Genomic DNA, 15,640 nt, shown 5'->3' with positions numbered 1-15,640 from the left:
TCTCATTGGGGGTGCAGGAGGACTTTAAAGCAAAATCCACTAAAACTCTCACACTGTTTAGCAACACAAGCGGTAACATAAGTCCAATAATATAATAAATACAATTACTTGTGTTATTGAGGTCCTTAATTAAGCTTATTTGTTAATTAATTGATTTGCAAAGATGTTTGTATATACAGTATATAAGCTATTAACAAATTGTAACTGGTGGTTTACAAAAGTTATTTTTTTGTCCATAGTGTGATATTTTAAGCATGAGGGTGCTCAAAAGTCAAACCAGATCAACCTTTAAATGTGGAAAATGTAAATGAATGCAAGGTTTGTCTCTCATAATCACACAGTGAAAGTTTCTGTCTACTCACCTCGTTGCACTGCCAGACGAGACACATTTACAGCAAGTAAAAAAAATAGAAATCCTGTCATGATTTTGACTTGAAATTACTATAGTAGTGGAAGCCTTGATTTCTTGTGGAAATCACAGTTTAGGTACTCCCTCTAGTGGTTTGAGATTCTACTGCACAAAATGTGTCAGAAATTCATCAACATTTAAAAACTACAGAGGAAAGGACAAACTGAGATTAACTGCTGAGGTCTAGTTGGAGTGAAGACCTCCATGAAGCACATGATGAAGGACGGCTGAGATGTAGTAGTGAGGGAAATAGTGGAACTAAGGAGACCCAGGGCCACAGCCAGGCCTGGAAAAAAAGCCTAAAAAAGCCTAGCATTTAGCCTCATCGCTACACTGTTACTGATATGCAACACTAACATCAAGTAGTCTGTTTTATTTTAGCCTATATTATGACAGTATTACATAATTTAATGATACTTTGAATTGTACAATGTTTGTCAAGTAATAACTTGTGAAAAATAACCAGTTTACTAGAAATTAGTTTTACTTCTGAATGTACAACCATTAGGCTAACTGTTGTTATTTAACAATAGTTAAAGCCAGTTTTTCCAGCTTTGTACTATTGCCCAAATCAAGCCATTTCTCTCATCCACTGATCTTAAGAAAGTCATCCATGCCTTTCTGTCCTCCATGGACTACTACAACTCTCTGCAACGCCGCAGCCAGGCTCCTGCAGGTACCCGGAGGATGGACCATATTACCCTTACTCTCTCCACTGGCTACCAGTGCAGTTCAGAATTGATTTTAAGATACTCCTGTACTGTGCCTTTTCTGTTGCAGCGCCTAGATTGTGGAACAACACCCCCCCCCCCCCCCCCCCTAATAGATCATCCTCCTACATTGACTCTTTTAAATCCAGACTTCAAAAAACCTACTTTTACACCCTAGTGTTTGACTCTTCCTGATGTAGCTGATTGTGACTATATGTTGTTTATTTGTGCCTATGAGCTGTGTGCATTGTTTGTGTGAGTGTTTCTGTTATTTGTGATATATATTGTGTTCCCCACCTGCTCTGTTCAGCACTTTGGTCAACATGGGTTGTTTTTAAATGTGCTTTATGAATAAATGTGACTTGACTTTACTCCCTGCAATAAGACATTTGTCTTATGCTCAGGATATGATAAAGAAACGATTAAAACAGTGACAAAATCAATGTTGTCAAACCTCATAGTGAAAGCTTCTCACAGTAACTGCCATATGTAGAGAAAAGGGCTAGACTATGAAGGATATATTTCAGATTGTGAGGACTTTTCAACATTTTGTAACAGTTAATTACAGATTACCCTCATAACTTCTATTGATGCATGTGGTCACTTGTTGATTCCGCTACAGGCATGACAATGGATGCATTAAAAGGAAAGGGGAGGGACAACGATGAGATAAATAAAGCATAATTTTCTAGTGGTATATGGTTTTAGGTTTGGATGATTTATTATTTTTCCATTCATGATCATCATGTGTGCCGAGAGACACAGAGGCGCGTGTAAATGCGCAGCGCTTTGGAAACATGCAGGTGTTGACTGAATGCAAATACGCTAAAGTATAATCCCTGATGTCCTGAGTTTAAACATATTTTATTTTGTTTAAATTATTGAGGAATTGCTCTGATCATTTTGTAGTTATAACACGTATACAGTCTGGCAAGTACGGACCTGGCACATGATTGTCTTTCACTATATCCTAGTAGACCTAGTTAATAGAATCGGTGGGATGAAACCCTCTTTTTAATGGTCACACATGCAGAGCACACAGAGTGAAATGTGTTCTCTGCTTTTAACCCATCCTAGTACCAGGAGCAGTGGTCAGCTCGTAGGACAGCGTCCGGGAGCAATGGTGGATGCCCGGTGCCTTGCTCAAGGGTACCATGGCAGGCCAGGAGGTGAACTGGGACCTCTCCAAGTAGTAGTTACACTCTATTTTTTAGGTCTGGTCGGTGAATTTAACCAGCAACCCTACGGCTCACAGTCCAAGCCCCTACTGACTGAGCCACTGTAGCTTATTCACCATTTTCTTGGCAGCATGAACATTGACTACTGGTTATTTTTCATATCTCCTATCAGCATTCTTTATACACACACAGGTAAGGTACATATTTGGCCACAAAAGAAGCTACATTTATAGTGGCTCAGAGGTATTTGCTCTGCTCCCTCCATAGCGTTTTTAGTCTGATGCTTTGATTAATTTTAATACAGACTGCACTATATATGCAACAAAATAATATTTTATTTAAGGTCAACTTTTTTGTTTTTAATTTAAATATTGGATTGTTTTCTCTTAGTCAGATCCCATTTTCAATAAAATAGTGGTCTTACCTTTACTTGTAAACTGCAGCAACACGAACCTGTGGGCTCACGTGCGCCCTCTGTCAGTGCGACAGAGTACTGTCTGCCTCACCTGGTGTCTCTTCACTGGTTTTGTCACATCAGCAAGACTAAATATGTTACACACATACATTACATACATTAACTGGACTATGGAAAGTCAGGACGCATAATAAAAGTGTCTAAACATTATATTGGCAACATACAGAGAGATAGCAACAGGCACGCGCCAAATGCATGCGCTCAACCTAGTTTGCGAGGGAATGAGCAATCCTGTATCTGAACAGATGATACGCAAATTCAGCGATTTTGACTATAAAAATTATCAAAATGATTGCAATCATACAGAAAATGCATGTATAGCACAGACCTGTGGACAAATATACATTTTTATTTTATTTTACTGTTATTTGTTTTTTTCATGAGTAAAGGGTAGGCAGGGGAGGCAGAATCATCCCTATCATCATGAAAAGTAAAAAAACAAATAACAATAAAATAAATATAAATGTATAGAGCCGCTATAAATGTAACGTTCTTTTGTGTGTGTGTGTGTGTGTGTGTGTGTGTGTGTGTGTGTGTGTGTGTGTGTGTGTGTGTGTGTAAAGAATGCTGATATGAGATATGAAAAATAACCAGTACTCAATGTTCATGCTGCCAAGAAAATGGTGAATAAGCTACTCAGTTAGGTTCATATATTTATAACTCTGACTCTGTAGTAGACTATATTCAGTGTATTGTAGTTGCCATTAATAACTGCACATTAAACGCGTTCGAATCAGTCAATAAACAGCTGATGAAAAATGGGGACAGCAAAACTAGTTTGTATATGGAGCTAGGCTCAAATAATTAAATAAAAACTTCTATTATGCAAACGTTCGTAAAAGAACCCGGGATAGTTCGGTGCGCGGCGGCGCCACAAGTGACTGTCACTGTGGATACAGGAGGAGCTGAAACAACAAATACGGTGAATCATTCACTGCTTCTCTTCTCAAAAAAAGGAGATCACCAACAGTATGGAGTAAATGACAAAGACAAAATAAGAAGGAGACATTGAGTCACTGCTGTTGTCCTTCGTGAATATATGTGCCAACACAAGTTAAAAAATGAAGAGAAGATTGCGTGCCTCCCCTCTCCTTTCTTCCGCTCTGTAGGTGTGTGCGCACTTGTGTGTGTCAGCTGCGAAGCTCCGCCCTTCGCAAAACGGAGAGAATGTGAATGCGCAAAGTAGACAGTACAAACTGAAACGTGCACATAAATTAGATCAATAGCATAAGCGTTTGGTTTATTTAATAAAAGAGACCTGTCAAAAAAAAATTTAATTCGAGAAAAAAAAAGAAACACCTTGCATTTCAGGCAGGGCGCTGTACTGGAAACACTGGCATTAACATACATGGATTTGAAAACCTTCAATTTGAAAAGCTCATTGTCATTTTGTCTGGTTTAAACCTGAACTTGAAACAGTTCAGAGAGTCGGGCTTCGGCAGCTTGAGCTCTTTGATGATAAGAGACGACATTGGCCAGCTTGTCGTCGGAGCCAGAGGGAAAGTGCTCACACTCAGCTTGGAGGACATCACCAAAAGGACCAGTGAGGTAAAACCTATTCCTGATTGAGCTGCTGTACCCACACTGAAAAAAAAGAAGCTTTCCTGGCAGCTGAATCAAAATCACACTTATAATGAATGTGCAGGAATTAGTTCTTAAGTTTGAAAAATAGCTGTAAGAACTATTTAATTGTTAATACCATGAGAATCCTTCATTAGTCCACTTACAGTATAAACACAAGAGTTTCTTGGTCATCCCATATTCTTTTTTTATTCCAGGCCAACTGGACAGTCAGTTCAGCAGACAAAGCTGTCTGTCAAATGAAAGGCAAGGCCACTAAGGTATGGTGAGAAGTGTCATTAGCTATAAGTGCAATTTTTTTTTTACAACCAAACACAGTTTACGGTATAAAGTTTCCTTTTAATAATATTTGTTCTTTCAACAGGAATGTGATAACTTCATCCGGACTCTACACACAATGGAGGACGGTAAAATGCTAGTGTGTGGGACAAACGCTTTCAACCCTGCATGTGACTACATGGTAAGTCACTTATTTAAATTTCCAGAGCTACCAAATAATTGACTTTTGAAGACTGCTGCTGTGTTCTGTGCTGTATCTGTTTCAACAAGTAGTAATGTTGGAATAAGGGTTACTGCCTATTAACTTCCATTTAATGTAAATGTTAAAATAGTGAATAGAAAATATGTGGAACATGGATTTTGTTTTGTAAAGTGTGTAGTTCCTTAAGAGGACAAATTAATGGGAAACTTTTGGAGCCCCGGGCGCCAGTAATTTGGAGGGCAATCTCTGAACCCATCGGTATTGGTCTATCTACAATTAAGACTGTTCAGGGAAAGGGCACATTTCTGGGTGTCCGGTGTAGCCAGCGTTTATCTGTGCCAAGAATTCCTTTTTTTGTGCGGTGGTCAGTTGAGACGCAAGAATAGAGCTGGAGATGAGAAACGACGTGTAGGACTGGATTGTTTCATAGGTAGCCAGTTTATAAGGTAATTTCAAGCTAATAAAAAGCAGCAGCTTCAGTAGGGAACCCCAAATTTCCCTTTTCTGGGCCACATCCCGGGGAGTTCCCAGGCCAGTGAGGAGATATAATCTCTCCACCGAGTCCTGGGTCTGCCCCGGGGTCTCCTCCCAGCTGGACGTGCCTGGAACACCTCCCTAGGGAGGCGCCAGGTGGCATCCTTTCTAGATGCCCGAACCACTTCAACTGGCTCCTTTCAACGCAAAGGAGCAGCGGCTCTACTCCGAGTCTCTCCCGGATGGCTGAACTTCTCACCCTATCTCTAAGGGAGACGGCAGCCACCCATTTTGGCCACTTGTACCCACAATCTCATTCTTTTGGTCTCTTTTAACAGACTTTCACAAATGGAAAAGTGTCCCTGGAGGGAAAGAAGCAGATGGGTAGGGGGAAAGTTCCTTTTGACCCATACCAACGTTTTGCTTCCCTAATGACTGGTGAGTACACAGCTGTTTACAGTTTTCTTAGCGTTTTATTTCTGTTTTGTCATGACTGCTCACCTAAGATAAATATCAGGCTGTAAAAAGTTGAGGGTCAGAACAATAATGGCGCACCACTGTTTCCTTTCCACTTGACAGGAAACACTTTGTACTCGGCTGCTTCGTCCAACTTTCTGGGCACAGAACTGCTGTTTCAGAGACATGGACTGAACCCTCTCAAGACTGAAATGAAACGCTCCTGGTTCAACTGTAAGCTGCTCTTACATGAGTACTGAACATAAAAACAAATCCTTTCTGTATCCTTCCCAGGGAGTCGACAGGTGCTTGCAGCCAGTCTGCTGTCTGTTCATACAAGCTGTCAGACATCAGCCAGGTGTTCAGTGGGAGGTTTATGACTGCGAGGGATACTGGGAGCTGGGACACATACACAGGAGAGCAGCCAATCCCTCACCCTGGTTCAGTAAGTATCAAGTTTTAAGAACAACGCATAATTAATTGGGGTTATTATATAGAGTTGTATTTAAAGGAGCATTTAGATTTCACTCTTATCCATAAAAAATATGTTTCTGTTCTTACAGTGCATTAACGATAAACTGCGAGCCGAAGGTGTGATGACTTCTCTCGACCTCTCAGACAAAACCCTGCTCTTTGTGAAGAACCACCCTCTGATGGAGGGGGTGGTCACGCCAATAGCTGGCAAGCCTCTGCTGGTCCGCACAGGGACACGATTCTCCAAAATTGTCGTGGACCAAGTCACGTCACTGGATGGACGATGGCATCAAGTTATGTTTATTGGCACGGGTATGCAACAAGCATGTGCAGACATTTATTTATAACAATAAACACAAATCACATGGGGTGTATTGACAGATAGATTTTTCCCCCCTTAGACTCTGGTTGGCTGCAGAAGGCAGTGAGGTTTGATGGTGAGGACGGTCGTGTCATCGAGGAGCTGCAGCTATTTTGAAACTCCTCAGTTTGTAAACTTTCTCCAGCTCTCCTCCAAAACAGTAAGGCTCAAGTCGGCAGGGTTGCTTTTCAAGTTAAAATCCAATGTAGTGAAATACACTGAACTCTTGAGACTTTGGGAAACTTGAACTTCTGTTTCTGTAGGGGCAGCTGTACAGTGGCGCCAATAACGTCGCTGTTCAAGTTAACGTAAGGGACTGCAGCCGCTACATATCATGCGATGACTGCCTTCTTGCCAGAGACCCGTACTGTGGCTGGGACAAGATAGGAAGCCAGTGTGCGTCTGTTGTTGGCTCATTACTTGGGTCTATGTAAGTCAAAGCTCTTATAATCTTTTACTTTCAAGAATCTGTTTTTATCATAGACTGTATCAAGAAGTTGATGTAGTCACCGTGCAGTCACCCATTGGTTTGTGGACTATGGTTTTAAAGCCTTGAGTTTGCCATTTGGTTTATTCTATATTCTTGTTTTTTTGCCGTCACTGTCACCAGCTGTGACTGAAAAATACGTTTTTAGGGAACCAAAATGTTACAATTAGCTTCTAAGACGCAAACGTCAACAACATCCAGACAACACCGTGATAGCGACTTGACAATCACAAGTTAACCATGGCATACAGTAAAGCTTACCCTGCTTTATTGTCTACTTTACTCTAAATGAGACCGTCATTTACAAAATGAACATCGTGCTGTATTGAAGAAGACTTTAAACTAGCGATTGAGACCATAAACTTGGTAAGAAAATGCTTAATGTGGTAATAAATCAAATGAGATCATTTTCTCATAGACTTCTGGATTTATTTAGTCAACCAGTGGAGTCGCTCCCTGCTGGCCATTATACAGAATTCAGGTTTAAGGCAAGATAAGATAAGTAGTTCTGTGTTGTGAGCTTCAAAGAGGTATTTTGCTTCTTGCAGGATTCAGAGATTGACTGAAGGAGACATCCGGATGTGCCCGATCTCTGATGGTAAGTTAAATATTCATTTATGTTCATACAGTACACATGACGTGTTTGAAATTTGGGTTTAAAGCTGACAACAGATTATTCATATGACCTATCTCTGTTGTATTGTCTGTTGGAAGTAGTAAGAGATGAATATTGAAAACTTAGAAATTCAGCAAGTCTGAAAGTGTGTGTGCTTGTTTTCTTCCTCAGTGAAAAAGAAACCTACCATTGTCCACCTGATCACCGGGATAGCACAGTTCCTCCCATGCTCCCCTGAGATAAACCTCCCGATCTGCTGGCGCCTCTCGGACAACATGCTCCTTCCCGGTCCCCGACACACTGTACTCAGCCTGGGTCTCATCATCAGACCTTCCTATTCTGATTCTGGCATTTCTACCTGTGAGACAGTGGAAACAGTGAAGGGTATAGTGCACCGGAAGACCGTGGTCCAGTACTTCGTCCAGGTTCAGGACACTAGCAATCTTGTAAGGACAATGAAAGCAGCTGTGATCATCTTGGCTGCTCTCGCCTTCTTGCTGATATTGATCATATGCAGAAAAAAGAATATCTAAGGTGAGTGATTATTCAGATTGCAACCTTGGAGGAACGCAGTATATTAGAGTAATACATATTCATGATTAGTGGGAAAGAAACCCTAAAGTGATACAAAAGACTCACAACCAACAATACAAAGTTAAAAAACACGTCATTTGAAATTAAACAACCCTTTTTTTAGTGTTGCTAATGCTACTATGCCACTGTAAGCTAGTTGCTATTGTTTGCTAGCAATGTTGAAGAGGAAATGAGGACTTCTCTCCACAAACCAACCTAACCACCATCACATCAACCAGCAGTGGGGCGTTGTATGACACGGACTTGGAGCAGCTCACCTTCATGAAGGAAAGAATGGGCTTCAACATCATAAAAGTGAGTTAGATAAACCCTCTGTCTGCAGCGTTATCTGTCTCTTTGCTCCTCCTGTTGGCTGTCTGTGTGTTAAACTCCCAGATGTTCTATAAGAATATTTTTACTCCTTGCTGTGTTGTTGTTGATGTTATGTATGTCACATTATGTTCTGTGCCTTATTGGCTGACTTTGAAGATGTTGCTGCAGGGCTTTGAATAATTTGGAATTTCTCCAGTTTTGCGTATTGTTTTTTTTTTTCAAGTGGTACTGTGTAGGCGGAATGAGTCATTAGTTATCGGCCCTAGGTAACCAGAGAACTCTAAGCCTTAGGCTATGGGCTTATTTTGTATGAAAAAAATAATAATTAAAAAACCTGCACATAGCGATTTGTTTAAACACGTCATGAAGTAATTGTTTTGTTGCAAACAATTTGTACAGCAATTTAAGTGGAAATCTATTTCATATATTATTTAGTTTTTTCAAACCTTTTTATTCAGAGGTATGTCAAAATAACTTCCCTTTTATTCAGGATTTTCTATGGCCTTTCCAACTGATATTTATATATATATATTTCTATTTATTATTCAGAGCAAAAAAATACATGTCTTATTTGTTTTATTATTTTGACTTTGTTCATGATTTTTTATTTAAAGTCTACAAACTATGGACTTTTGCCGATACCCAATATGCCGATATACATATTTCTTTCCACCTAAATGCAGAGGACATCTAGTCTCTCCTGTAGTCGAATTAACATGTTATTATTCCTACTGTTATAGTGATGGCTCACTTGCAGATGCAGACATACAATGCTTTTCAAAATGTACACATTTACTGAAGAAATAAGATAAATACTTCAACGAAGGAAATGTTAATTTCTGGACGATGCCGAGATTTAATTTTAAAGCTTTTATCTGCCGATATCGATGACGTGCAGATGTCATTGCTACTGCAAACTATGTTATTTTTTACGACTTAGGCCTAGCAACTTCCCTTTTCCATTGTGGTAAGGCTGAGAGATGTTCAATGTACTGTTGTACAGCTGTCTGTATGACATTCACTTACCACCTTTTGTGATATTTACGAAAATAATTAAACTGTAAGAAGCCAAGCAGACTGACTTTCAAACAAGCGTTGACATGTTATAAAATTTTTTTATTTTAACCACTCTCCACTGTTTAAATTAATGCCTGGTCTCAGAGTCCCCCTGCGGTTTAAATTGCCTTAGTCCAGGGGTGGGGAACCTTTTTCCTATCAAGGGCTATTTTCTTTTTACAACATCCTTCGAGGGCTGAACTAATTAATTATTGAACTCATAACCTCTGCAAATGTCTTTTAAGACGCAGCCCATTCATTTCACTTTTCTTTTATGCTGTTCAAAAAATCTACTTTTTTATCCATGTATCTTTCTGTTTTATCAGAAATCAGAAATCCTTCATTAGTCCCACAACGGGGAAATGTATCTTGTCACAGCAAAAGAACATATGAAGTAAAAAGGCAGTAAACAATAATTAAATAGAATAAAAAATAATATAAGTACCAAGTGGTTGATGATTGAAAATAAAGTGAGTATTGCACATGGCAGTGATAACTGCACAGCAGTGGTGGCAATAGTCTGTTCTTGGTGTGGTGGTCTACCTCTCTATCTTTCCATGTCTGTATATTACGCTCTGCAGAGAGCTGCTTGTTGGACCAAACTCCGCCAAAGAGCGTTAACTTTATCCAAACGCACTCGTCCTTTCAGCTCGTGCAGTTCGGCATGTTTCGTGCAGTAATGACGCTCGAGATTATTTCTCCCGGAAAGTGACCTTGGCCAGGAAAAACAGTCAGTCGGCCATTTAAAAATATTGCCGTCTAGTTTTTTTTGCGTGCGTTTTAAGAATTACCTCGAGGGCTGGATCAAATGGTGTCGGGGGCCGTATACGGCCCGGAGGCCGGAGGTTTCCCACCCCTGCCTTAGACCAAAAGGCTTAAATATAGGCAAAATGTTTTCAGGTATGTAGGAATTCAGGACATACTGTATTATGCCCAGGTCAAGAACATAATTAGGGACACTAGGAATCAGCTGGGGAGGCAAACAAGAGGCAATCAGCAACAGGTGTGCAGAGCATGAGAAGCACACACACAGCACCTGGGGGAAAAAAATTGTAAAAAATAAAGTCAGACTTTGTTCAAAGCTACAAATTGACTATGGCAGTCTGCTGTACTATGGATTATTGCACTGGGAACTACAGTACATGTCCAGCCAGGATGACTGTTCAATAACTAAAGCAACAGTGAGGTCCGGCAAAGAATTATGGGAGCTGTAGTTATAGTTCAAGTTTGACGAGCACAGTAGTAGATAGCCACTTTGCTTAAAATCTTCAATGCAGAAATGTATAGCTGAAAAATTGCATACACATACGAAGATGTGTCAAAAATGCTGCTGTATTCAAGTCTACGAGCCTTAAAAATCAATGCTCCACACTGGATGGCAGCATGGGGTGTGTGTGTGGAGGAGCGGTGTGTGTTCTGTCTGCAGTTGCAGAGAAAGTGCAACATTATATATTTTTTTAAGTGGCCTTGAACTGAGCTCTGTCGTAATGTTATAATTAGTTCTCAGGGGAATTAATCTGCTCTCTTTCTGTCTGCTGTTTCTCTCTTTTCTTTCTCTCACTTTACTCCACCCCCCCTCTGTCTTTCTCTCTCTCTCTCAGTTCTTTTACTTTTCCCTCTGTTTTTTCCTGTGCCTCTTGTTGTCTTTCTACACCTTGTCTCGAAAGGGAAGGGGTGTGACTGGAATAGCTGTTCTTTCCTTTGGGAGCATTTTGAGGAAAGTCAACAGACACGTCAAAGTTAGAGGGAAGAGAAAGGATAGCGTGCGATAACATGGGAATTAAGGGGATGCAAACATGTTGAAACCTGAAGAAGAGAGGCATAAAGAAAAGGAAATTAAAGACTCAACATTCTTGACAGTTAGAAGAAAAAAATGCATGCAGTTGATTGACAGTCGACACACATGTGAGATCACATGCTTGCCAGTTTAATCCTGTTCTGTGCTCCAGAGTGTGTTATGCTGGTGTGTTGGCCCAGAGGCTGGCAAACAGGATTCAATCAATAGCTTTGAAGGCAGATACCTTCACTAAAATACTAGGAGTGAACCAACCAGTGTAGTATTGATTAGGTATTATTTATGTATAGCTATCAGTCATTAGTGAAAGCAGATAAGAGGGTGGGGGGAATAAACCTTCATATGTTCAAAAAACAGTTTGTACAAAATCAACTGTCACATTCATCAAACTAACCTTTGATGCTTCATTGATAAAGTCAACAAGACCACAATCTGCACTATGTATCAGCAGTGTTACTTTCCTCAATGGTTTTTGACACTGAAAAAAGCAAGAATTCCATTTAATTTACAGATCCAGGTAACATGTGTCTAAATATATTGAGTGTTTTTGTGGATGATATATATTTCTACCACAAGGTGGCAGTCATGTATAACTAATAATTAACTGTGAAAGCCAAACTGTAAACATGTGGAAAACAAATACATAGCCTAATCTGGACAGACTTTGAAATCTGCTCAATCATTTTCAAAAAGTGTTGTATCATCTAACAGCAGACTTGTGATTGTATCATATGATCAAAGATGGTTGTCCAAGAAGAGAGACACATTGGACAACCTTTTTGTGCTTTGGTAAATGTAAAATGCTATAAAAATACTGATCAGTCAGTATCATTTTACAAAGAAATACATTTTTTGGGGGATTACTTTGTTCTAGCATTTAGGACAGTGCATAAATGGGGGAGAGACAGAGTTGTATGACATGCAACAAAAGGTCCACAAGCCTGGGATCACATTTCTAAAATACTCTCAAAATCACAACAAGAGACTGGGAGTGAAGGGATGTAAACAGAATGACACCATCATGTATATACAAATATTATATTTAAACAAATATGTGTTCTTTTTGGCTTTACACTTCACAGAGACAAAGGTAAGAATATCACAGTCCAGCCTTTTTCAGATGTAATAACCTATTTTTTCACAAAAAAGAAATAAGAAGCTTCTATGTTAGTCTTCAATATATAGAGAAGCTGCACTTAAACCAGCAATTAGAATTAGTTTGCAATTAGGGGACAAAAAAGGAGATTTAATGCAATAAATAAAAGAGTTTAATGCAATAAATAAAAGAGTTTAATGCAATGACATCTGAAAAACTCTCCAAGTTACAAATGGAATTGTTCCATGACATTTGAGCTGGCATGCACGATACAAGGATCAAGAAACTGAAGCAGATAAATTAGCGCTCATTGGTTCCATTAGTTCCACCTGTGCTTATAATAAGATAAATGCTTTAATTGTTACATTGCTTGAGTTTGATTTACCCTCTTTAAACACACATACTAATTGATGATCAGAAACTGGACAGGCGTGTATCTAAATCAGTATTGAATTAAAATCACAATTCATAGCAATTTTACTTCTCATAACCCAACAAAAGAAGAAAACTAAAAATACTTTATTAACCCCTTGAGGGTAAATTCAATTGTCACTGTTATTTAACAAAGAGACACACACACATGCAAACAGGACCTACCAACACACGTATTACGTGTCAGAGCGAGGGGGCTGCCATGATTAGGCGCCTCGATCAGTTGGGGGTCCTGTACCTTGCTCGAGGGCACATTGGCAGTGCCCAGGAGGTGAACTGGCACCTCTCCAGCTACCAGTCCACAAACCTTACTTGGTCCGTGTGGTGACTTGAACCGGTGACTTGAACCGGTGACTTGAACCGGTGACTTGAACCGGTGACTTGAACCGGTTCCTAGGGTGACCCTACGATCTGAGCTACCCAAGAAACGTGGTTCCACCCAGTCGAACGGGAGACCTTTAGTTAGACAAATGTGATATCACTACACTATAGAAACTGATGAAAAAACCCAGCAGGTGAACACGAGACGAGCACATGGAACTAATAAAAAGCCCTTTTTCATAGGTTTTCCTCCAGAACATGAGTAAGCTTACATTTATAGATGGCTAACTTCAGTGAAATATCAGTGAAATCTTCTGAAGACTCTCAGTTCCTGAAAAGAGTCTTGCTACAGTTTGTTTGTGATTCCCGGCCTCTTGAAGAGGAGCACATGCTCTGGGGTTTTTTCACGTCTCTGAAAGTATCCATGGAGAAACCAGTGTCAGCCTGGTGCTGTCATGACAGGACCAGGATGCTCAGGATTCTTCTCCAGCAGAATTTCCAATGTAGAGTCCTGGTAGACATAAGAAATATTTGAACCGCCAGCACACATGAATGTCAAGAAACACTTTTATCATGCATACTTTAATTATGCAAAATAATCCCCTTTGCAGCAAATTCATACAGTACTGTCTCATCCTTTGCTTTCATTTGACTCTCCTGCTACTCTCTTACTCTGTCTTTCTCCTTTACCTCCTCCTTCCTTTTCTTGCCTGCCCCTCTGAATCCTCTTAACTTGCTAATGAGGGCAGGCCCATAATGTCCTTCCTCTATCAATGATAGAGTACAGTGATGACTTTATTAAATTGTCATAGTCAGAACTTTACTGATATTAAAAAGCTGATCGCTGCACCTATAGCACCCCTGAGAGCAGACCTTTAGCAGTTTAAGAGACAAAAGAAGAGAAATGGAGATGTATATCAAGTATAAAGACATTTCTCATCCTATATAAGGGATCTTACATTATTTATAACCTGGTGAAATCCCATAGGCAGCTCAGGACAGCTTCTGCACAGTAAAACCTGAAGAATGACCCTCCCTATGGGCATTACCCATACCTGTCAACATTGGAATTTCAAAATAAGGGTAATGTTTTGGCGAACTCCGCCTATATTTTAGCAGCTCTCAGCCACCCAGCCCCCATATAATGTAGTAATGTAAATGTAAACACATAAGGGACGGGTATATACATTCAGGAAATGTTTCTTTAAAGTATCTATTACTTGTACAGACATGTTTATAAGATTTATGTATTTTATTTATTAGTTATCATCAATTTATTTGATGATTGATGAGTTGTGTGGCTTGTGTTTCCCCTGACGAGGACTTCCTTGCGATGGCAGAGTCGGGAAACATGTCCGCTACACTGCGACTGAAATCAACGCAGAAGCTGAAGGCTACATTATTTTTGCTGCAAAGCATCGACATCTTTCCCTCAGCTTTGGTCACTTTGTCTGCCTCCGACACAGTTCTTATCACACATAAAGTCATTGACAGTGTATGTGTTTGTGCCTCTTGGCGTGCTTATACGCTTTTTCATGCCGACGAACATCGCTTATTCCGCCGTGTGCAAAGCTAAAATCTGAATGGCACACTTTACAAAAACCATTAGATTTCCAGACTCTGCTTTTATTAAATAATGGAAGGTCTCCTCTCATTTGTTCAGGTACTTACATAAAGTTTTAACTTTTTTGGCAGGTACAACTGCGTCTCCATCCATCTCCCGTTCACTGTGACTCTCATCCATATGTTTTCGTCTTCTGTGTTATTGTTCCCGTTTTCTTCTTTGTCTCTGTGTTTACTGGCAGATAACGTTTTTCAGCTCATGTTAAGCATAATACTTCCACCTCCGGAAGGGTTGACAGGTATGGCATTACCCAAATATATGCAGACATATCCCTGAACGGTAAAGCCCCCACAGAATTACCCCTTCAGATATTACATCAGATTTATCCAGGCATGTTGTAGGACTGCTTCTATGACCCCCACATCTATAATGTTATGGTCTCTAATAACAGTCAGCCAAGTCCCAAGGGCAGCTTGTGTTTGCTTCTGCGGGACCTGGGATGTTAAACTAATTCTAATCAGGCATATCCAAGGCCAGTCTTTTTTATGATCATGTCAGTATATGGCTGAAAGTACACCAGTTTTATTCAGGTGTGATGTGGTACTGTGTTAGGGCCTCTGGAGTTTCCAAAGACCCTAAGGGTAGCACATTAATTAAATACAGGCATGTCCAATGGCAGCCTTTTTATGACAGCTTTAATTATTAATAACACGGTATCAACCTTCATTGACTTTCTGGACTATTATGGAATTTTACAAAGTATGACCA

General features: G+C 39.9%; 1 protein-coding gene across 1 annotated transcript; it reads left to right on the top strand.

Annotated features, from left to right (window-relative positions):
- The first annotated feature begins 2,273 nt into the window (after positions 1-2,273).
- On the top strand, positions 2,274-8,235 carry LOC115027741 (semaphorin-4E-like). Its single transcript, XM_029461222.1, is given in 13 exon segments — positions 2,274-2,288; positions 4,150-4,320; positions 4,551-4,613; positions 4,718-4,813; positions 5,647-5,746; positions 5,888-6,017; positions 6,059-6,209; positions 6,328-6,550; positions 6,640-6,710; positions 6,712-6,759; positions 6,863-7,029; positions 7,635-7,684; positions 7,874-8,235. Coding segments are annotated over 13 exon segments (1,647 nt in total).
- Positions 8,236-15,640: the final 7,405 nt, after the last annotated feature.

The sequence above is a fragment of the Cottoperca gobio genome, chromosome 22 (assembly GCF_900634415.1).
Source record: "Cottoperca gobio chromosome 22, fCotGob3.1, whole genome shotgun sequence".
Lineage (NCBI taxonomy): Eukaryota > Metazoa > Chordata > Actinopteri > Perciformes > Bovichtidae > Cottoperca > Cottoperca gobio.
This window is presented reverse-complemented; position numbering and strand designations above follow the sequence as displayed.